The sequence below is a fragment of the Diplotaxodon limnothrissa genome, linkage group LG18 (genome assembly GCF_057381915.1).
Source record: "Diplotaxodon limnothrissa isolate DT_005_m linkage group LG18, D_limnothrissa_male_GT1.1, whole genome shotgun sequence".
Classification (NCBI taxonomy): Eukaryota; Metazoa; Chordata; class Actinopteri; order Cichliformes; family Cichlidae; genus Diplotaxodon; species Diplotaxodon limnothrissa.
This window is the reverse complement of record NC_140613.1, coordinates 13770167-13792647: the sequence shown is the minus strand read 5'-3', so window position 1 is coordinate 13792647 and position 22481 is coordinate 13770167. Positions and strand designations below refer to the sequence as shown.

Genomic DNA, 22481 nt, shown 5'->3' with positions numbered 1-22481 from the left:
ATCGCCTGACGTCTGCGTTAAAATGTCTTATAACCTTCAGCAACCAGGACTCTGTATTTTTTGCACTGCGGTGGTAGCTCTCACGTCAGTTGGCCGCAAAAACAGGAATTCATAACATTATGTTTGAACACACAGAGGAAAAAAATACATTTTAAAGATTATTTTCGTTATTTTGTGTAGCTTAAAGGGTGGTTTAACGGTCAAAGTGCGTTAGTCACTAGTAATGCAAGTACCAGAAATAAAACAAAAATGGTCTAAATTTAGATAAAAGAGTGATAAACGGACTGTGTTTCTATCTAGCTGTTATTCCTGTGGTAAGAGTCCTTATTCTGGCTGGATACTCTGTCAAATCTGTTGGCGCTACCTCTGATGTCACTGAATGAGCAGTGCGGGCTTCCAGTGCGCACCTTCGGGGACGCAGCAGTGGCACAGCCAGTGGATTGTGCTGTGCGTTCGCCAACTACCCGGAAACCTTTTGTTTCTCACGTTTTTCCTCGCATCCGGATTTCAGTCCGTGTTTGCACTTCTGCTCATCCGCCTGGGTTTATTCCAATGAACTTTTTTGGAAGCGGGAAAGCAGGTAAGGTGGTGTCACACTTGTGTAATTATGTCCTTGAGCGCGTTGTGTTGGCTCTTGTTCTCTCACACAGATCCCACAGTATGTGCTAATGGAAAAAACTGCCCTGTTTTTTTTAAACAGTCGCCAGATATTCTGCTGTCTTGGTCTGCACCAAATTAAGTTGAACGGTCAGTTTACGCCCAACAGCAGCAGCAGCAGCAGCAGCAACAGCAGCGGCGGCGGCAGCTTTCAGCACCATGGAGAGCAACGTGGTGCACATCTTCAAAGAGGACCGGTGTCCCTCGGGCCAGCCGGGGGAGTGCATCCCAAACTTTACCTGGCAACCTTCGGATATTTTCAACTACACTGCCAACGCCACCTGGGATGCTGAACCCGAGCCAATGTCGCCCATCATCCCCATCATAGTCGCCGTTTACTCCATAGTGTTCGTGGTGGGCTTAGTCGGCAATTGTTTGGTGATGTATGTCATCATAAGGTGAGCTATCAGCTTTGAAATCGTGTTATCTGTTGTGTGAAAGAGCATGATCATCAGCTTGAAACCGAGTGCGTATCTGCAGGAGTAGCTCATAAAATGGGAATTCGGTGCGCACTGATCAAGTCCTTTGCAGTGTGTTTGCTCATGTGTTTTCAGAAAAGCATTAAGTTTGGTATCACCTCTACTCGGGTCTGGGACATACATCAACAGAAATGAGGTTTAAAATGAAGCAAATGTTGGATTTTTGTCGTTTCTGCAACTGTATAGTGCATACATATAGTGTGTTTTCTTGTTTCAAACACACACACACATACACACACAGAGATAGATAGATAGATAGATAGATAGATAGATAGATAGATAGATAGATAGATAGATAGATAGATAGATAGATAGATAGATAGATAGATAGATAGATAGATAGGGTTTTCCCCCATGTTGCTTCCCTTTATTATACTGAACACATGATTTAATCACTCTCGCTTCCCCCCAGATGAAAGAAAATCAAAGAGAATCGTGTTTACTTCTACTCTCCCCACTCCTCCCCCCCAGATACACAAAAATGAAAACAGCCACCAACATCTACATCTTTAACCTGGCCGTGGCTGACGCCCTGGTCACCACCACCATGCCCTTCCAGAGCACCGACTACCTGCTCAGCTCCTGGCCGTTTGGCGAGATAGCGTGCAAAGTTTTCATCTCCATCGATTACTACAACATGTTCACCAGCATCTTCACCTTGACCATGATGAGCGTGGACCGATACGTAGCTGTGTGTCACCCTGTTAAGGCCTTGGATTTCCGGACCCCCGTCAAGGCCAAGATCATCAATGTTATCATCTGGGTGCTGTCGTCGGCTGCTGGGATCCCTGCCATGATACTGGGCAGCACCAATACTAATAACGGTATGACCATTTCATGCACTGGTATGACCCTACCTCTGTTCTTTATCTAATTTTTATATGTTGTTTTTTTTTTGGTTATATTTCAGTTTATTTATAGTCTGTCTGCTGTAGAGACAAATTACCTTGTTCTGTACTAAGGAGACTAATATGCGATTTCATGCTAAAAGCTCTATATAATTTACAGCTGAGAATTATCTCAATTGGCTACTTCACATTCAATGAACAGGGTGTTCTATAGGTCTGATGACAGCCTATTAGCTACTTGATTTGCTGAAGCTATGACAGAGAAAATGGGTCTTCCTTTAGAAAGGTTATAATAGAAGAACATATTTTCTTTCAGCAAATGTCTGAAATTCATCTTTACAATGAAATTCTATTGAGTACAAGACACTTTATCCAAAGACTTGCTCATGAATCTAATTCTGGACTTTAGTTTCCTCAATTGACAACTTTTATGCATCACAGGATCTCTCTCACATTGTCATTTCTAAGCCATGCTGGTGGCAGGACAGGAATTTAAAGGAGCCCAAAAGGATCATAATCATAATCAAATACAGAACGAAGGATAAAATAGCATGAAATTTTTTTTCAAACTATGTCTACTGAGAACATAATACACACCACTTTATTAGGTACACCTTGCCTTCATAGTTGCCTGAATTCTTAGTGGCACAGATTCAAAAATACGCTGGAAACATCCAGAGATTTTGGTCCATCTTGACATGATAGCACTAGGCAGTTGCTGCTGGCCATTTGAGCACAGCGAACACAAGAAATCAGTTTGGGATGATGGTATTGTGTGTTATCCTCCTGGAGGCAACCATCAGAAGATAAGATAAGATAAGATAAGATAAGATAAGATAAGATAAGATAAGATAAGATAAGATAACCATTATTAGTCCCACATGTGGGAAATTTGTTAATGACTACACCGTTGGTTATAAAGGGACAGTTGTTCAGGAACAATAATAAGGTAGACTGAGGTGTTTAAACAATGCTCAGTTTGTGCTAAGGAGCCCAAAGTGTGCCAAGAATATATCTCTCACCTCAATACCCCACCAGTAGCCTGAAACGTTGATACAAGGCAGGATTATGCTTTCATGTCATTTATACCAAACTCTGACCCACCAGACTCACCAGTTTTTTCAGTCTGCTAGTTTCCTGCATATTGTCACCTCAGTTACCTGGTCTTAGCTTGCAGGAGTGGTTGCATCGGTGGTCATTTGAATTACTGTCTCATCAGATCAAAGCAGTCTTTTCTTTGTCCTCTGACCTCTGACATCAAAAAGCATTTTCACCCAGAGAATTGCAACACATTGGATATTTTCTCCAATGTGTTGCAAAAATATTTATGAGATATTTTCTCATAAAACAAGCCATGGTTGTCCTTGAAATTCTCAATGAAACAGCATGTTTAAAGTCACTTGTCTGCATGTCTAAATGGTGATCAGCTGATTATATATTTACATTAACAAAGAGATAAACAGCTCTATCCAAACAAGTGGCTTGTGAATGTAAAATGTCTGAGAAACTAAACAGTTTTTCATGGTGTTTATGAATGTATTTTAGTGTTTTATAGCCAGACTTTAATGTTTACAAACAGTTTAACTGACCTAAATCGGGTCGGTTAAATTTTAACCCAGTAAAGCCAGAACAGGGAAATAATTTCCAGAAAAATTCAATTTGTTTTTTAAACTGGAGTGTTTAGAGCCTTCTGACAATTAAAAAGAAAAAAAAAAGACTTTACATACCTATTTGCATATATGACTTTTAATCATATTCACTACATCCAGCATTTTTGTGAAATGCATTAGGTGTTCAGGGGGGAAAAGAAATCGCACTGACGATGGAGGTCTCAAAAACTCACAATAACTCATGTGTCAGATATAATGCATTTGGAGTTACAGGGTTAAGTCATATGTTTTTTTTACTGCTATTAATGCCCTGAGAGTAACACTTCCTTCATATCCATCACCTTCATGCTAATAAACACAAGAAAACCATTCACTAAACATCTCTATGCAATTTTAAAGATGTCAATTTGACATGTAACTTTGAACATGTCAATCTGACATTAGCGTGTCATTTTGAGCATTTCCTGCTGTGTGTTCCTATAACTGCATTCTTCTGTAACTAACAGGGACTACAGAGTGTGCTTTACAGTTCCCTGATCCCTACATCTACTGGGACACGCTGATGAAGATCTGTGTCTTCATCTTTGCATTTGTGGCACCGGTCATCATTATAACTGTCTGCTACACTCTGATGGTCATGAGGCTGAAGAGCGTGCGGCTGCTGTCAGGCTCACGCGAGAAGGACCGCAACCTGCGTCGCATCACCCGTCTGGTGCTGGTGGTGGTCGCCGTCTTTGTGGTGTGCTGGACACCCATTCACATCTTCATCTTGGTCAAGACGCTGTCAACAAATGTCCCCGAGACCACGGCTGTTATGGCCGCCTACTTCTTCTGCGTGGCGCTGGGCTACACCAACAGCAGCCTTAACCCCATCCTCTATGCTTTCCTGGATGAGAACTTCAAGAGATGCTTCAGAGACTTTTGCTGTCCCAGAACACAAGGACAAGGTGACTGTCATGGAGTGAGCCGTGTGAGAAGCACTCTGCGGGATCATTCTTGCCCTGCAGAAGCTCGGGGAGGCGTAAAGCAAGCCAGGCCCGTATGACTAGCCATGGACATGTCCTCTATGCCCTATCAGAGCTGGGAGGACTCCAATGAGCTGGGCTTAACTCAAATCACTACAGCTATCTGAGATAAAAGCCAGAGTCAGGGCCAGATTTTTAGCTCTGTATCCAGCACGTTGGTCAAATAAGCCAAAAACATGTTCACTTAAAAGATTAGCCTGGTGCTAATCTATGTTTTATTCTTACTACACAAATCCCATGAAAAGGCCACAACCAACAAAGATTGGAGCTTCTAATTTTCTGTACGCTACTCTGCTGCAATGAATGAGTCACTAAAGTCGCTAAAAAGTATTAATTCCTCACTAAAAATAGTCACCAAGGAATAGACTTCAGTCGTGTTGGAGACCACAGAACACAGATAATTAAGCCTTAAAAGAATGAACTGTATGTAATAGTACACAGAGACGACTTAAATTTTTAAAAGATGCACAGACATGAATAGGCTTCAGTTCAAGTTATGTAAAAAAAATTCTTGACAGAAAGATGAACCTGTTGGTGGTTTTGATATTTAAGTATAAAAGAGTTTAAAGTCCCACTCGCAAGTTTATCATTATAAGCGTGATGTTACTTTTTTATTGTGTTTTTTTTAATCTTCTTTTTAAAAAGAAATCATATTCAAAGGATAGTGGGATGCATCATCATTATGCCCATGCTAAATAGTGATAAGACGTATACAGGCAAAATACTACATTAATCAGAAGTCTTTTCAGAAAGCCATATTATTTGCCAGAAAATTGCATCAAAAATATAACACTGACCCCACAAACACACTCAAGAAGTCCAGGTCTGTGAAGTGGATTTGCAGTACTCCTTGTATCCTTAAGCCTTAATGCAAAAATAAAATGAGTTAGTTACAAACAGGATAACAACTAAGACAAAAACCCATCCCTGTCTAGTTGCTGTGAATGTGGAAATTAGCTACAGAAATTGAAATCATTATTTTTACTGCAAACATTAAAGTCGAGTCCCAAAAGGTTGATTCTGTTCATCTGGACGCAGCGTTTTCAGTGGGAGAAACATTTCGTCACTCATCCAAGAGACTTCTTCAGTCTCAGCTGACTTTAGGTTTCCCCAACCTAATAAACAGTACATTTGCACAATGACTGAAACTAGCCCAGTGAATCAACCTGTTGGGATTTAGTAACTTGATGCATGCATCAAGACATTAAAGTCAGGTATTTTGACACCGCAGTCTGTGGAGAACTACTCGCTTTTGGAGACTGCCTCGAGTGGCCAATTGAGGAAATGCAATTTTTGCACCTTTTCACATTGTTGATGGCAACACTGCAAAGATGAAGCCAGATGTTTAAAGAAGATAAACACGTTTTTTAACTAGACCTGTAAACTGTCTGGGCTTTCATATTAACATGAATAAGATCAAAGCTCTTTAAGAAACTGGATAAAAAAAAAAGGGACTATCCCTGATGATGTTGGGAACAATGTGCATTACTGTGTGTCATTGTTTTATAGATGTGCATTGCAGTTTGGTGCTTTGGTGTTAAAAGTGTGTGAATAGTCCTTTCACTCTGACAGTTAACTAATGTAGAATATTTAATAGCCTCTCAGGGAGTAATCCTCTGATATTCACGACTTAAAACGCTGAAGAGAGCGAATCAAAGTATTTTCTCCTTGACCCGCTGCTTGACTTTGACGACGGCTTTGTTGTCAAAACATCAGTAGGTATTGTTCTTCAGTTGTAGGCTCAGTTTGAAGCTGAACTGTATTAACTGCATCTTTGAACATTTAGAGCTGTGATGCTGCAGTCTCTTTGAGATAACAGGACACAGTGTCCGCCTTTTCTCATCTACTCTGAAACTAGAACCGCATGTAAAAGGAAAAAAATGGGCAGAGGGCTTTAAGGCAACCGCCATCAGGACAACAGTGTATTGTATCTACACAACAGTGCTTTCAGCATTTAGTGCAATTTAATGTCTATACTGTAAATTTCCTCTCAACCTGTCACCATAGTCTGGGCTTGGTAAATGTGTGTTTGTGAGTTTATGTGCTGAAATGTGACACGGAGCATTATATTCTAATGGCAACACATCGGCTCTTTCAGCTTTACATACATTTTTCATCAGCCGCAGACATTCTGTATGAAACAGTTTGTTATTATGGCCATCGCTCTTTCACTGCACACAAATACTGAAAGTTTTTTTTTTATGGTGTGTTAAATTCCTTCCATTTTAGATGGTTCAAAGTGCTTCGTAATGGTCTATGATAAGTCTTTCTTTCATCTTTGTAAAACGATTTACTGACTCGTCCTTGTTTGCTGAACTTATTATTGTAGCTGTTCTAGTAGCCATCAGGTCACCCAGATTTAATCAAATAAACTCTTAAATGTAATGTAATATATTTACCTGTTTAAATCTGATAAAGATATAGTGTTATAGCAGAAGTTGTGTTTTGTGCCTTGTTTGTGTGCCTTATCTTCTGCACCAGAGTTCAGCTGTTATGCTTGTTTAAAATAAAATAGCAGGTAGATTTTAGCACTTACAGTTTAAGACTTGTTATTCTTAAAGTACAGTTTATCCCATATGAGCTTAGTAGCTGTAGCATTATGTAAGAGGATTAACATCTTACAGAGGATATGTGTTGTTATGATATGTTTCTCTTAATTATTCCTCTAATGCTATTACATTATTTGATGCAGCACAATATCAGCTCATTAATGTCTAATGCTGCTGCTGCTGTGGATGTTTGGACATATTTTGATGTATCTTTGAGCTTTGGATGTCAAAAACATGTTTCACACATGCACAACTAAGTCACAATAAAGCTGAGAAATGTGAGATTCAAGGTGAATACAAAGGAGAGCTTCAGTTCAGTCTTCAGTTATATCAGCGTGGGCACAAGGAAGTTTTTTTTTTTTTAAAGCTTATTTGTCAAAAAAGTGGTAGGAAGACTGCATAGCCCAGCTCCTCAGTGCTTCTATTTTTCAAGGTATTATTAAGTAAATTCAATTCAGATACAATGTTAATGTTTCCATGGTGAACACACTGAGGGAGAGGCAGAGGTCCATGCTTGTTGTGCTAATTGTATGGCACTTTGTGTAGTCGGCCTCGTGGAAGAATCTGCACTGACTGTAAGTTCAGCCCCTGTGTGAGGACTTTAATGATATGTTGGCACTGCTGTGACCTTCCTATCTTTTTATTTATCTTGTTGATTTGTCTTGATTTGTGTTTGAGCTTGTGATTAAGACGGGGTTATTACTATCTGAAGGTGTGGGGAAAAGAACAAACCAATATTTTGGGTTTTTTAATTTGTTTTTAAATTGTTAACAATATTCTATTTAATTATACTAAGTTGTTAAAAGTTGGCTTAAAGCCATTTCTACTACAATTTAACTATCCACTCGCTGTTTATTTATGGTAGTTGAAATAAAATGTTGCCTAATGTGAAAACTGTTTATGTTGCTCTTATAAAGTCAGATATTCTGTGACAGTTAAGAGGTTGGGATGGATGTTGTTGATTCAACAATATATAACTTTGTAATGCTTTGTAATGCAAATCATAATCAATAATTGCAACAGATGAGAAAAAAATAAAGAATATTTGGAACACTGGATAGACACAAATGAAAAATGTTATCCTGCTGATGAGAGATAAGAAAATTGTCTCGTAGCTAAAAAGGAAAACTTAAATACACTGAGAATGAGCTTGGAGCGACAAAGGCAGCTCCCCAACTGCAGCCACCACACAGCCAAGAATGAGCCACTTTATTTTTCAAACACTATCATCGGCTGTGCAGGTTTTTATTTACTTTTTATTACAAAAGGACTGTTTGTTTGTTTTTTCATTATTTCTACAGTTGCCATTTGTGAAAGGCTTCCAGATGAGGTGCCCCTCCTTACAGCAGCTGACAAATATAATGGTGCACAGATAAAAGGGATTCTGAAGGATTTTAGAGGCAAATTAAATCAGTCGGTCCTTACGTGGATTGTTGAAGCTGACAGCTATAATTACAAAGATTACTGCATTTTTCTACTCACTGTCTCCCAAGGTGCAAGTGCATTTGCAAGCCATTACATTTAGCCAGGTTCAGTAATAAGCTCTGCCTTCTAATAAGGATTGAACAGGTGCCTACTCATTGCTTGCCTCATAAGCCATATACTAAAAATGAAAGTGCTGGGAAAACAGAATTATGTGTATTAGATTATATGTAATTATGTCATATTAACAGGCTATTAACAACTGTTTAAAATAGAACCCAGTGAGGACATAGATATAGATATCTTACTACATGAAGACTGGTTTTGGGATGTTATGAAAGGTAAATGGAGTGCTGGGGAGGAGTTTTTGAGGAAGGAAGGAGCCAAAATGTCAAAGCAAGTGTCATGCGTGCTGATCCATGATAAATATAACTAGAGACATTTTTCAAAACCTGCCGACCCAAAACAGCATTTAGCCTCCGTCACATTGTGTTTGACACCCCAGAGTTAAATCATTAAATTAATCAAAAAAGAAAAGACATCTCAGAATCCCTCAGATTTGCCTTGTCCATTGGAGTCACCATTCATCCATTCATCTTTTTAAGCCCTAATCCTCCTCAGATGACACTGGGAACAGATTGGATTGTCCATCACAGCTATACAGCCAGTTAACCTGACATGCATGTCTGTGTATTGTATGGGGAAACCAGAGCACCCCAGGAAAACCCACTCAGGCACATGGAGAAAATGTAAACATGCAGTGACTACAGCTGACTAGCAGGTTCAAATTCTTGCTCTGGGTAGGCATTGCTAATAAGTGCACCAGCATGCTGCTCTGTCTGGAGTAATGACTCTATAAAAAGTTACATATGGCCCATTCTTTGAAAGAATTTTTAAACATGTAAAAGTCTAAAAACTATTACAGGAACCAGGAGGAATTAATTTGCATGACTTCCACCTTTTCTCTACATGGACTGGAATGCAGGACCTAAATACTTCTACCTCTGAGAATAGATATGCAAAGCATTAGCAATGAAATTTACAACTTACAAATCCTGAATAAAAGATGCCATATTATAACGCAGTACCAACCTTTCTATAACTACTCATTTCAATGGAATTTTACTCCGTAGAGAGCAGTTTTTAGTCTTTGGGGATTATACATTAAAATCAATAAATAATAACATGCTCTTGAAAGAACCAGATTAAAAGATAAAATCTAAAATCTAAGTAAAACCTACATTTGTTGCCATTTTATTTGCAGTGGGGGAGTAACAAAGCCTGATGGTGGATGCAATCTGTGGGGACAAAAGGTTCTCCCTGGAAGCTGCAGTGCCTCTGCTCACCGCTAAGTGGCAATAGCGCGTCTAAAATCTCATTGGTCACAAGCGTTTGCACCAACCAATGGAAATATTTTGCGTCTGAACCGTTGCTTCCGGGTGTCTTCAATGAAAAAATCTCTTTGCATTTGATGCTTTTTGTGTTTTCTAAGGTAAGCTAAAGGCTGACGTTTAGAAAATGAACCGAATATTCGGACGAGGAAAACCCAAAGCGCCTCCTGCGAACCTGTCGGACTGTATCGGCACTGTGAGTACTGTCAGCCTGTGAGCTTTTGTTGTTTATGTCCATATTGTGCGACCTAACGGTAGCGGTGCATAGCTAGCATGGTTACAAAAGGCTTGTCAAAACAGCATCCGTGCCAACTAGCTCAGAGGCTACAGTTAGTCAGCACTTTGGGCTGGAATAAAAGACATTCAGCCTCGGTTGGACTGTGAAGTAGGGATGTGTTTGTTAACCACAGCTCTCAATTATGTTCCAAGCTTTTACCTCTCTAATTTTTTTCTTCTAATGCACCCACATACAGGCATGGCGTTTTAGCACAGTGTTTTGTTTGCCAGGACGCTGGAAATCATTACCTCTAATTGATCTCTTCCTCGCTCCAGGTGGATGCGAGGGCTGAGTCCATTGAAAAGAAAATTGGCAGGCTAGATGCGGAACTCTTGAAGTACAAGGATCAGCTGAAAAAGATGAGAGATGGGCCCTCGAAGGTAGGACACATGATGTTAACTTTGGGTGTTTAAAAGGCTAGAAGACAAATACATCGATGTTATTTATTTATTTTTGCTTTCAATTGCAGAACATGGTGAAGCAGAAGGCAATGAGAGTCCTGAAGCAGAAGAGAATGTGAGTCCTTCACTGTGCAAACATCTGTATGCTTTATCTCAAAGATGTGAGCACGATAGCCTCTCTGATACATACACACAGATAGATAGATAGATAGATAGATAGACATAGTGTGGATGTTGGCAAATAAGAGGAAAGTTTTAATATGTTAATATTTTGGAGATTAGGTTGAACAAAAAATTAAGCCTGTAAACTAAAATCATCTAAACAAAGGTTTATTTCACCATACGATTTAAGTGAATTGCAGGTACTGATTTGTGACAGAAAGATAACAGCAATAGTGAAAGGGAATGTTTATAAGATGGTTGTAAGACCCGCTATGATGTGTGGTTTGGAGATCGTGGCACAAGAGGTCAAGCTGGAGGTGGCAGAGTTAAAGATTTTGAGGGTTTGTATTGGAAGTAACCACAGGGACAGCTCAGGTTGAGCAGTTTGGAGGTGAAATTAAAGCGTCAAGGTTGCAATAGTTGAGTGATGTCCAAAGGAGGTCCAGTTGAATATATTGGACAAAGGATGTTGAATATGGAGCTTCCAGGAAGGAGTTAAACAGGACGACCACAGAGGAGGTTTATAGATTTAATGAAAGAGAACCTGCAAAGGGTTGGTGTGACAGAGTAGGGTGAGATAGAGGCAGATGATCCGCTAAAGGGAGCATCTGAAAGAAGAAGAAGCCGTTACAGGTAAAGACGAAAACATCAATGCATGAAGTGTTGAATCTGAAAGAAAACAAAACACGACTCTCCTCCTACCAGATCTGCCAACCCAAAGCATCGTGAGGAGGTAGTAAAAGTGAGTTCTTATATAAGGAGTGAGCAAGTGAACTAAATCAGGCAAATGTGGAGAGACAAATGAAGTCAACTATTTAAATGTCTCACACACGAATTATTGTGTCATATATCTATCGTAATAATAAAAACTGCTTTGTTTAGGGCTGTAACTGTTGATTATTAACATCATAGATGTCAAACCTAGGGCTAAATATTTTTGGCTCTCTAATTGGAGCTGTAAAATTTCATAACAGCTCACATGTCATATTAAACAATCAGGCTCACCGCCACAGTACCTCAGAGCAAACAAGCTTGCTAACACTGAATGCAACAAAGAGTGTAAGCAAGTTGAAGATCGTCATTCGATGAAACTAACAGAACCAAATTATCTCAAAAAGCAGCAGCTTATTTTAGTGGCAGCTTGGTCACATTGCTTCCATTAAGGCAGACTTGTTCCCAGTGGTGTTTCACTTGGCCAGTTTTGTCCTTTGTCACCAGTTTTGTTCATAACTTTCACAAACAAAATTTCTTGGTGCAGCTAAGAAGTCAAGGGTATTAGGTCCATCTGCAGATGCAATCTATCCTTTTTGCAGATGATGTGGTTCTGTTGTCTTTGTCAAGCGATGACCTCCAGTTCGCACTGGGGCAGTTTGCAGCCGACTATCTCACCCTACTCTGTCGCACCAACCCTTTGCAGACGGCTGGGGTGTGAAAAGCTCTTGATTTTACGGTAACATAGGAGTGTAATAATGTATGTAAAGACTCAAATGTATTAAAGCATCTGTATTGTTTTTACATAGGTATGAAGGTCAAAGGGAGCAGCTGGCTCAACAATCCTTTAACATGGAGCAGGCAAACTACACGATCCAGACATTAAAGGACACCAAAACAACAGTAAGAGTCACACAGCATGACTCCAAGACTCCAACTTTTTAGTTGCTGTTAAGCACTTTTTTCCAAATCACAGCTTTCATACGTACCAAACATCTAGATTTCTGACATACTATATTGTATCGCTAAGCTTTTGATTTTGTCCATTCATTAAACAAATCTCATTAGAAAGTTCCCTGGTTGTGGTAGTGGATGTGTTCAGATTGTCTGTACCTGATGAGAAAATGTTGTCAGCGACTAAATCCACATGTATTTTTTGTCCCCAGGTGGAGGCCATGAAGATTGGTGCCAAGGATATGAAAAAGGCTTACAAGGACGTCAGACTTGATCAGATTGATGTATGTTTGTCTAAACCAGAGCTTCCCAAAGTGTGGGACCCTGCAGAGCCATTGCAGGGGGGGTGCGGTATGAAAAGGGGAAAAAAAACAAAACGCTTGGACACTGCTAGCACGGGGCGCCCACACAAACGCAAAGCAAGAGATGAAGCATAGCTGAATATGTTTCCAAACCAACTTCATTCTAAGCCAATGACTAAAAAATATGGTGAAGCATATCTTCCCTTTGGTTTCACCTGCACAAGTGCCGAGGTAGGTCTCCCTGCAGAATTGGTTTTCCCTTCGTCGGGAGCAGCGCTGGGCTGTTCAAATCACGGACAAACAGGATCCTACGTTCTTGATTTGAATATTATTACACAGGAAAAAAACAACTACACGTAAAATAATCACACCGTGACGCCTCTGCCTTTCTAAATGGAGGGACAGTAACTGTGTGTGTGTGTATGTAAGCGTGTAAAACCTGCAGATAGTCAGAAAAAGGCACACACCTTTGACGTTGCGTGACGAACTCTGCATTCCTCGTCCACACGTAAACGCAAAAAAGGAGTTTTAAAAAATCTCAGTTTTCGGTGATTCGAAACGCCGTTTACGTGTGGACGAAACAGCTGCGCTTTCAAAAATGCCTGTGTAGGCGTGGACGTAGCGTTATTTTATTACTACCTGTCATTTATTCCAGATTACTTGTATTTGCTTAATTGTTTACTAAATGTTTGAGGTGTGAAATAAACCACAATGGAGCAAAATATGGGCGTGTGTGGTTGGAGGATGTGTGCGTGCGCGTGGGGGGGGGGGTGAACATTTTTCTTGTAAAACAAAGGGGGGCCTAGCAAAAAAGGTTTGGGAACCACTGGTCTAAACTATGAATGCAGTCATTAGCCAAAAATGGGGAGATACTTGAGGCCAGGAGAATTGCTTACTGCATGCGAAGCATCAATTGTAAGAAAAATCACCTCACATTACATCACATTTCTGCAACACTTACACTGTACTCTTAGCAGCAGCCAGATTCAGCAATTTATCAGCTCTTACTGTATAATTAAACTTGCTCTGATTTCAGAACCCTGCAGTAACAAAATGAGTTAATAGTTTTGTTTAAATGAGTTCTAATCAACACACTTAATAGGTCTCATTTATTTTCAGTGCCCCCTGCTGTTATGTGATTCTCTCTTCCTATTTGTGCAGCAGTCGATTAAAAACTGATGAAATTAAAATTATGATTTTACATGCAAGATAAAAGTTAAAATCTCACAGTTGAGGCATTAAAAGTGAACACAAGTATTTGGACTTCCAGGATTTACAGGACCAGCTGGAGGACATGATGGATGAAGCCAATGAGGTACAAGAAGCCCTGAGCCGCAGCTATGGCACTCCAGACATCGATGAGGAGGATCTTGAAGCAGGTAAATGTACATTTTGTTGGCAGTTTTTCATTTAGGGTGCATTAAAGTGAACAGTCGCAGTGACCAGTGTTGGTCAAGTTACTTGAAAAAAGTAAGCAGTAACTAATTACTGATTACTTCCCCAAAAAGTAATCCTGTTACATTACTGATTACTTATTTTCAAAAGTAATTAATTAGTTACTTTTTAAAAACACAATTTACAACCTGAATAGGTGATAAAGCAATAGATCTTTCAGCCCAATTCTACTTTTTCTGCATAATACATTATATAAAACGTAATCAAATGGAAAAGTATCTTTTTAAAACTCGTTTTATTAGTTTTAATCTTTTAACTTTATGCATCAAGCAAAAATTAAATTATACGCACCATTCTCTGACTGGAAGAAATTTGTTTAACATTTAAACCTATTTTCTGCATATTCCAGCACATAAAATAAAATATTTTTTGTGTTTACACTCACTCTTTCAAATAAATCCAAGTGAAACAGCAGAAAATAAATAAAATCAAAGACTCAGCAGTCCTGTTGCTCTATTTTCACCTGTATAGCAGGTGGATGTTTGCCCTGGTGCAGGTGTGCCACAGCAGTTAGTGGAAGAATCCGCGAGTTTGTCTGTGAATTTTCCATTCCGTTGCAGCGTACTCGGTGCTTGCTCGGAAGTTTATGGGTTTTTTCGCTGTAAAAAGACGTTTTCTTCCCACGCAGTGAACGCTAATGTTTTTGTGACTTTTTACGGAATCAAACTCAAAGTAAGGTCAGTACTTCCACGCTTTAAACGCTGCACACTCATACTCTCTGTGTTACTAAAATCATGGTTTTAGTAACGCAGCGTGCTTACGGGAAAGTAACAGTAATCTAATTACCTTTTTTGCAATAGTAATCCCTTACTTTACTCGTTACTTGAAAAAAGTAATCGGATTACAGTAACGCGTTACTTGTAACGCCTTACTGCCCATCTCTGGTTGTGACACATAAATATGTCCAGTGACATATTTTGTGGGTGGAGCCATTATGACCAGACATTTTTTTGTTTGGTTTTTGTGGAACAGACTGATGTATTACCTATAGCTAGAGCGACGAACTTCAAATATAGCCATGTAATGAAAATATAGCCGTTCCCTATGGTATCAGCATCCATCCAGAGACCATGCAAACTCCACACAGGAAGGCCAGCTGATTCAAACCCAGGACCCTCTTGCTGTGAGGCAATGATGTTAACCACCAAGACACGGTAAGCCCAGCCCAGCTGTTATAGGGCAAGAGGCAGGATCTATCCTGGATATGTTACCAGTTTATCACAGGACATTTGTGGTATAAGACAATGATGCTAACCACCCTGCCACTGCACTACACCACAGAGATGTCAACTCTTTAGATGCATCTGACTTCCATAGTGAGGAAAAGTTAAACTTTTGACTCTAGTGGGACTCGAACCCACAACCTTTGAATCACTCCTTAAGTGTATGCTTAGAAGTCCAATGCGCTATCCATTGCGCCACAGAGCCAGATGTGTGACCTTGTCCTGTGTCACTTGTTGACAAATTAGATTCCTCTATGACTTTGAAGCAGCTTCTGTGTTCAGAGTTTCCCTTGAATAAAGGAATAATGACGGAACAAAGTCTGGACTTTCTGGATCCATAATTGCCTCCTGTTTTCACACGTCCATTCAGGTTCTTCCACTTCTCTCTCACCAGTCTATCACAGAAATGCAATTAACCTTTCACACTAATTAACCTAACTTGCAGAATACCTGGATGCTCCAGGTAATCCCACAGTCATCTCTTATTTTTGGTTCTGGAGAGTGGAAATTCCCTCTTGGATGCTAAAGTCTCAGATTATGTGATGACATCACATCTGAGTGATTAGCTTCCATGGATAGTGGTGTCTATACAGATTTGTTATTTGAGACAGAAAATTTTCTTGTAGTTTCAGTATTAAGATGTACATGACTTTAACATTAAGAAAACACATGTAACTTCTACATTAAGAAGTCAAGGGTTAGACTCTGGTGGGACTCAAATCCACAACTTTTGAATCACTGCTGAAGTGCTTGCTTAGAAGTCCAATGCGCTAGCCATTGCGCTACAGAGCCAGATGTGTGCCCTTGTCCTGTGTAGTAGCTTCAGTACTAAGATGTACATGACTTTAAAGTTACGAACAAACATGTAGCTTCTACATTAAGAAGTTAAAGGTTTGACTCTGGTGGGACTCGAACCCACAACCTTTGAATCACTGCTGAAGTGCTTGCTTAGAAGTCCAATGCGCTATCCATTGCGCCACAGAGCCAGATATGGTTTCACCTGTTTTACTTTTTGTCAGATGTGATCTGACCATTTAAAAAAAGTGGTATGTTAAAATGTATGTTGAAGTGGCTCCTATGGACTGAGTTTCCCTTGAATAAAGGAAAATCTGGACTTTGAAGATCCATTGATTCCTCCATAGTTGTCAGCCATCCATCCAACTTCTTCTATTTATCTGATTCAGGGTCGCTGGGGGCACTGGTGCCTATCCCAGCTGTCATGGGGTGAGAGGCAGGTTCTACCCCTGGTCAGCAACAGGTCACCAATCTGTCACCCCATGTGCGACTTGGGACTGTGGTAGAACCCACGCTGACACAGGGAGCGCTCCTCACAGAAAGGCCACGGGCTGGAGTGGAATTCAGAGCCTTTTTACTATGAGATAACAATAGCCATCTTAACATGAACTACAGTAACCGATTTAAAAGCCCAACCTCAAGAAAAATGCTTCATGTAAACACACCAGTTGGAAGATTCTGAGAAATCCAGACAGTGGCATTTATTTCCATCAAACAAAACAGTTTCTTCTTCTACTATTTCTAGGAAGTTAGACAATTTGGTGCACGCCATTTCAAACATTTGATGTTTATGCACATCATGATCTATCTACCCAAGTTTGTATCAACAAACTATTTGGTTCGTTTTGATGCTTCAGTGCTTCTAATACGCTAATGAAATTAGAGATGGACCGATCCGATATTACGTATTGGTATCGGTCCGATACTGACCTAAATTACTGGATCGGATATCGGAGAAAAATAAAAAATGTAATCCGATCCATTAAATATCACGAAAGCACCTCACAAAACTTGCAACACGCCGTAACTCGCCTCAGAACGTTAGCACGTCGGAGCAGTATGCATCACGTGATAGAGCGGCTGTGGCGTGCGGGACCTGTCGGTGGTCTGGATAGCATTTGGAGCTTCGCTAGCAACCCAGCATTTCATCTCCGACAAAGTTATCCCGAGAGAAGTAAAGCAAATGTGTAAGTCCATCTCTGAATGTTTGTAAAGCATTCCTGCGTTAAGCTTAACAAGCGATATATGGAGCGACTTCCTCCTCTTGCTGCTACTTCAATCATGAAACTGCTTAATGATCAGCTGATCGGCTTTTCTGTCGCGAGTCCGTGTCTCTTGTTTGTTTTTGGCCCACTTTGCACCAGAAAGAGGAAACCAGCGGCTGAACAACAGCAGCACGTTTAAGCTTGATCAGCTGCTGTTAGAATTTATTTAATATTACTTTCTACTCGAGGATCTTTTTCTACGTAGCTGACGCTGGTAACTGTGCAGGGGCGGATCTAGCAAAGTTTAGCCAGGGGGGCCGATAGGGCATTAACAGGGAAAAGGGGCACAAAGACATACTTTTCTTTCTTATTCTCATTTAAAATGTCGAGCTTTTAATAAATAATTATCTGACACCCAAAGTTTTAATTTGATGTAAAATGAATAGAAGTCAATTACTGTATATAGTGACTATTAAGTCTAATATACCCTAGTAAGCTATAGTACTTTTTCCTTTGGGAAGGTACCATCTGTGCAGTCTGCAATTTTGTTGAAGAAAGATGTTGAATCTATTTAATATTTTAATATATTGAAAAAAATAATTGATTTCTGTGCATTTTTTTTCACACTGCATCAAATTAAGGTTGATTACGTCGATTAAGCATCATGAGGTGGAGCGTGAGGGGTGGTTCCCTATTTTTTATTTATTTATTTTTGTTGTTGCTGGGAGTTGGAACCCTATTAGTTAGGTTGCTTAATATTTATGCTAAGTACTCTTTAAAATACCAGAATAGGGAGGATGGTGTAGGTTTAAGTTTATTAGATTGATCAGTATTGCTGAACTATGAAATATTTTTTTTTGCATACAGGTATAACAGAATAGCTTTAGTGTAGTTGTTGTTTTAAACTTGAGTATGAACTTATACAAAATGCAGCAAGATATTTAAAAAAACAGTTTTGTTGATTAAAAAACACTATATCGGATTCATATCGGTATCGGCAGATATCCAAATTTATGATATCGGTATCGGTATCGGACATAAAAAAGTGGTATCGTGCCATCTCTAAATGAAATAGTAACTAATGTAATGTAAATATCTACTAAAAGTGTTGGCTTGTCAATGACACACCTTATATATTCAGACTCCTTATATTGGGCCTAAAAAGCCAATACTACTTTCTGATGATGCATGTAACTTCTACATTAAGAATTTAAACGTTCAACTCTGGTGGGACTCAAACCCACAACCTTTGAATCACTCCTGAAGTGCTTGTTTCGAAGTCCAATGCACGGTCCAGATGTGAAAGGTTGTACTGTGTCATATGTTCATAAATCTAATTCCTCTGTCAATTTGAAGCAGCTCCTCCATAATTTTCCCTGATAAAAAAAAGAGGGAATATATTTTAGACTTTCTGGATTGTTGCTAGAACCTAGCCCAGCTGTGATAGGGGAAGACACAGGGTACACCTCGGATCTGTCACCAGTTTATCACAGAGATACAGTCAACCACATACAAGCACCCATGTAAACATGTACATGTAAACTGTCTTATCTCTTATTTGGTTTTTAAGCAACTGGAGAGTGGAAATCCCTTCTTGTATGCTAAAATCCCAGAGCTCAATGCTAAGTTATTAGCTTCCATGTATAGTGATGAGGACTTCTTATTTGAGTTAGAAGTTGCCTTGTAGTTCCGTTCTTAAGAATTACATAACTTTTACATTAAGAAGAGGTTAAAAGTGTTGACTTTGGTGGGACTCACACCCACAACCTTTGAATCACTCCTGAAGTGTATGCTTAGAAGTTCAATGCACTGCCCATTGCCAGGTGCGAGAAGATGCCCTGTGCCATTTTTTGTCAATTGTGATCCGTCCATTAAAAATGTGGTAAATAGTGACTAAAGTAATTTAAAAATCTACTAAAAGTGCTAGCTATTGCATAGACATGCCTTGTCTATGCCGACTTGTTATTTGAGGCTTAACCCAGTAACTAAAATGCCTTTTCGTTAGATGCATCTAACTTCTATAGTGAGGGAAAGTTAAAGATTCAACTCTGGTGGGACTTGAACCCACAACCTTTGAATCACTCCTTAAGTGTATTCTTAGAAGGCCAATGTGCGATCCATTGTGCCACATGTGAATGGTTGTCCTGTGTCACTTGTTGTGAAATCTGACTCCTCTGTGAATCCGAGGAGCTTATGTGGACTGAGTTTCCCTTATATAAAGGAAAAAAGAGGAAACAAAGTCTGGACTTTCTGGATCCATGGGTTCCTCTATTGTCCCATTCATTCAACTCCTTCCACTTGAGGGTTGCTAGAACCTATCTAAAATGCCTTTTAGTTACATTCTGGGAAGGCAATATTTTATGATCCTGTATTTAGGCACATAAAATCTCTTTTTCAGGAGATACACTGGCACTGTTGTTTGAATTCTGTTTTATATCACACTCATTCTCTGCCTTCTTTGCCTCCTGGGGCTCTTTCTCAGATTTCAGCATCCACGATGTGGAGCTTCCAGGACAGCTTGGATCTCTTTTTATTGAAGCTAAGACCTCTTTGCTAGTGTGTAATTTGAGCAATGATCTGGAGTATTACAGTGACAGTACCACTGTGGTTTCAGAGCTGGATGCACTGGGTGATGAGCTGCTGCTGGATGATGACACCTCTTACCTGGATGAGGCCTCAGCTGCCCCGTCTATCCCTGAGGGAATCCCCAGTGACAGCAAGACAAATAAGGTGACAGTCTACAGAGCTCAGTTTTCATGACATGAAGGGCAGGGTTGTGGAAAATACATGAAAGTAAAATAAAAAGTAATCATAAAGAATTTTTCCTACTTCAAAATGGACCTTTGGGGTGTGACTGTGTATGTAAGCAAACTATTAAACCTGCCACGAATTCTGGTGCCAGTTTCTAATCCTGTGTATGTGTTTGGTAGATTAACTATAATGTGCAAAACTAAGTTTTTTCCAGTCCACTCTATTGTTTAAACACAAACCTGCTAAGTGAGTAACACTTGAAATGTAAGTGTTTTGCTCGTGGCTGATGTTTTTTTCTTCTTTTGTGTTCAGGATGGTGTGCTCGTGGATGAGTTCGGCCTCCCTCAGATTCCTGCCACATAAACAAGAAGCAAATAAAAACAGCTGCACTCGAACTGAAAACACTTTTATATGTAGAGTAACATTTATACATGCAAAACCATTTGATGTGAGAACACTACAATTTGGAGGCTGTTCTGGTTTCAGGTTGTGTATTGTTACTTCTACCGTGCTGGCATGTGGCCTTGTAACATACTAAACCTTTTTTTTTTTAACATAATTCCCTTCATCTTCTCTTTCTTTCATCATCAACAGCTTGTCTGTGTCGTTCATTAGTGTTCCTTAGTGTTTATTTATTTCTGTTTGTTATTAATTTTGTGTGATTTTTAGTCACTAAGATCATGTCTGCATTCTCAAAAGTGGAGGTTATTCACACTTGGGCTGTTTAAAATATCTGCAGGGTTATTTGAAACATGCAAAATAAAAATGTTTGTTTTAAATCAGCTGTGAGTTCTTAATTTATGGCGTATTTGTTCATCCTCCTCTATCTTGTTTTTAGCTCTTAAGTAGACATTGCTAGTACCACGTTGCCGTCAGCCTGTTTTAATTCTCCATGGCATAGATTCAACAAGGTGCTGGAAACATTCCTCAAAGATGTGGTTCATCCATGATGTGAGTCTCCTGCTCCACCACATCTGGAGTCCATTTGAGTACAGCGAACTTGCTGTCATGTTCAGGAAACTAGTTTGAGATGATTTGTGAGAAACAGCTATCAAAGGATGGATGCTTTTCTGTGGGTGTGGTCATAAGGGGATGGATTTGGTCAGCAACAATACTCAGGTAGGCTGAGGTGTTTAAACGATAAGTGTGTCAAGAAAATATCTTGTTATCCTGTTCTTAGGTGACATGGAATGGTACCAGGTGTGGTGTTCTGTTACTGTAACCCATCTGCTTCAGGCTTGAGAGCTCTTGGCCATACCTGGATGGCAAGAAGTGGACCTTTCATTTTTTCTGTTGCCATGCTATGATCAGTGTAGCCATTCTCCTCTGACCTCTGGCATCACTGAGTAATTTCCACCTGGAGAATTGTCGCTCACTGGATGTTTTCTCTTTTTTGAACCATTCTCTATAAACCCTGATGGTTGTGTGGAGAAATCCCAGTGAATCAACAGTTTCTGAAATACTCATACTAGCCCGTCTGGCAGCAACAACATACCACATTCAAATTTACTTAAGTAGAGCCATACCAGTGAAACACCCCTTTCTCTCGGTATAAAGTAGTTTAAGTGCACTACTTAAACTTCTCTGAGATATCTCAGTATAAGAAGTGCAGTTTAAACAATGCGTCTTGTTTTTCTCTCCATGATAAAGAAAATCTGTACATAATGAAGCAAATGTGTCAGCACAACTCTTTGGGCTTAAATTGTAAAAAGAAAAAGAAAAATCTAATTATGGGAAATGTTCTGCCCAAACTGTCATGTAAATAGAAATTACAGTTAAAGGTCCAAAATGTATTTATGTTTCCAATTGTGTTTCAGATTGAAGTCTTTTTTTTTAGATTGAGGCCATTTTTCGCATTACTGCCATTTGATTGGCTGACTACATATTTGCATTCACAAACAATGGCCTAATATACCTAATATATACCACATAAGTGACCAGTGGATGTTTGTATTATTGGGTCTATCTTACAATATAAAGCGCCTTGAGGCGACTGTTGTTTGGGTTTAGTGATGCGTAAATAAAACTAAATCGACTTGAATTGTAAATATCTTATATAGTTACTTTAAACCTCAGCACTTCAAGCAAATCCCTAAAAGTGCCTTACAAAGGATTTTCACCCTGGTACAAATAATCTTTTACTCACAGTTAACAAGTAACTGTTCTTCACTTATAAGGACATCATTGAAGTGATTTGGAAACAGCCTGGTATTACCAGCAATCGAGTTACAAATGTGCTCTGTGGGACACGAACCTACAACCTT

General features: G+C 39.5%; 2 protein-coding genes and 2 non-coding genes across 4 annotated transcripts; 2 read left to right on the top strand and 2 right to left on the bottom strand.

Moving 5' to 3' along the window:
- The first annotated feature begins 816 nt into the window (after positions 1–816).
- On the top strand, positions 817–4639 carry oprk1 (opioid receptor, kappa 1). Its single transcript, XM_085376912.1, has 3 exons — positions 817–1055; positions 1608–1960; positions 4101–4639. Exons 1-3 carry the CDS (start codon positions 817–819, stop codon positions 4637–4639), a joined length of 1131 nt encoding a protein of 376 aa, XP_085233038.1.
- A 5429-nt stretch (positions 4640–10068) lies between these two features.
- Positions 10069–20804, top strand: chmp5a (charged multivesicular body protein 5a). The gene is made up of 8 exons (XM_085377585.1): positions 10069–10177; positions 10534–10638; positions 10728–10774; positions 12342–12435; positions 12699–12770; positions 14059–14167; positions 20081–20196; positions 20530–20804. Exons 1-8 carry the CDS (start codon positions 10109–10111, stop codon positions 20578–20580), a joined length of 663 nt encoding a protein of 220 aa, XP_085233711.1. The 5' UTR covers positions 10069–10108; the 3' UTR covers positions 20581–20804.
- Positions 15580–15671, bottom strand: trnar-ucu (transfer RNA arginine (anticodon UCU)). The gene is given in 2 exon segments: positions 15580–15615; positions 15635–15671. It is a non-coding gene; the product is annotated as a tRNA-Arg (tRNA).
- trnar-ucu (transfer RNA arginine (anticodon UCU)) lies at positions 16361–16452 on the bottom strand. The gene is given in 2 exon segments: positions 16361–16396; positions 16416–16452. It is a non-coding gene; the product is annotated as a tRNA-Arg (tRNA).
- Positions 20805–22481: the final 1677 nt, after the last annotated feature.

Coding starts and splice junctions, on each gene's coding strand:
- oprk1 (XM_085376912.1), top strand. CDS start 817: ATGGAGAGCAACGTGGTGCACATCTTCAAAGAGGACCGGTGTCCCTCG. Junction 1,056..1,607: donor GTGATGTATGTCATCATAAG/GTGAGCTATCAG, acceptor CCTCCCCCCCAG/ATACACAAAAATGAAAACAG. Junction 1,961..4,100: donor CAGCACCAATACTAATAACG/GTATGACCATTT, acceptor TGTAACTAACAG/GGACTACAGAGTGTGCTTTA.
- chmp5a (XM_085377585.1), top strand. CDS start 10,109: ATGAACCGAATATTCGGACGAGGAAAACCCAAAGCGCCTCCTGCGAAC. Junction 10,178..10,533: donor TGTCGGACTGTATCGGCACT/GTGAGTACTGTC, acceptor TCCTCGCTCCAG/GTGGATGCGAGGGCTGAGTC. Junction 10,775..12,341: donor GTCCTGAAGCAGAAGAGAAT/GTGAGTCCTTCA, acceptor GTTTTTACATAG/GTATGAAGGTCAAAGGGAGC.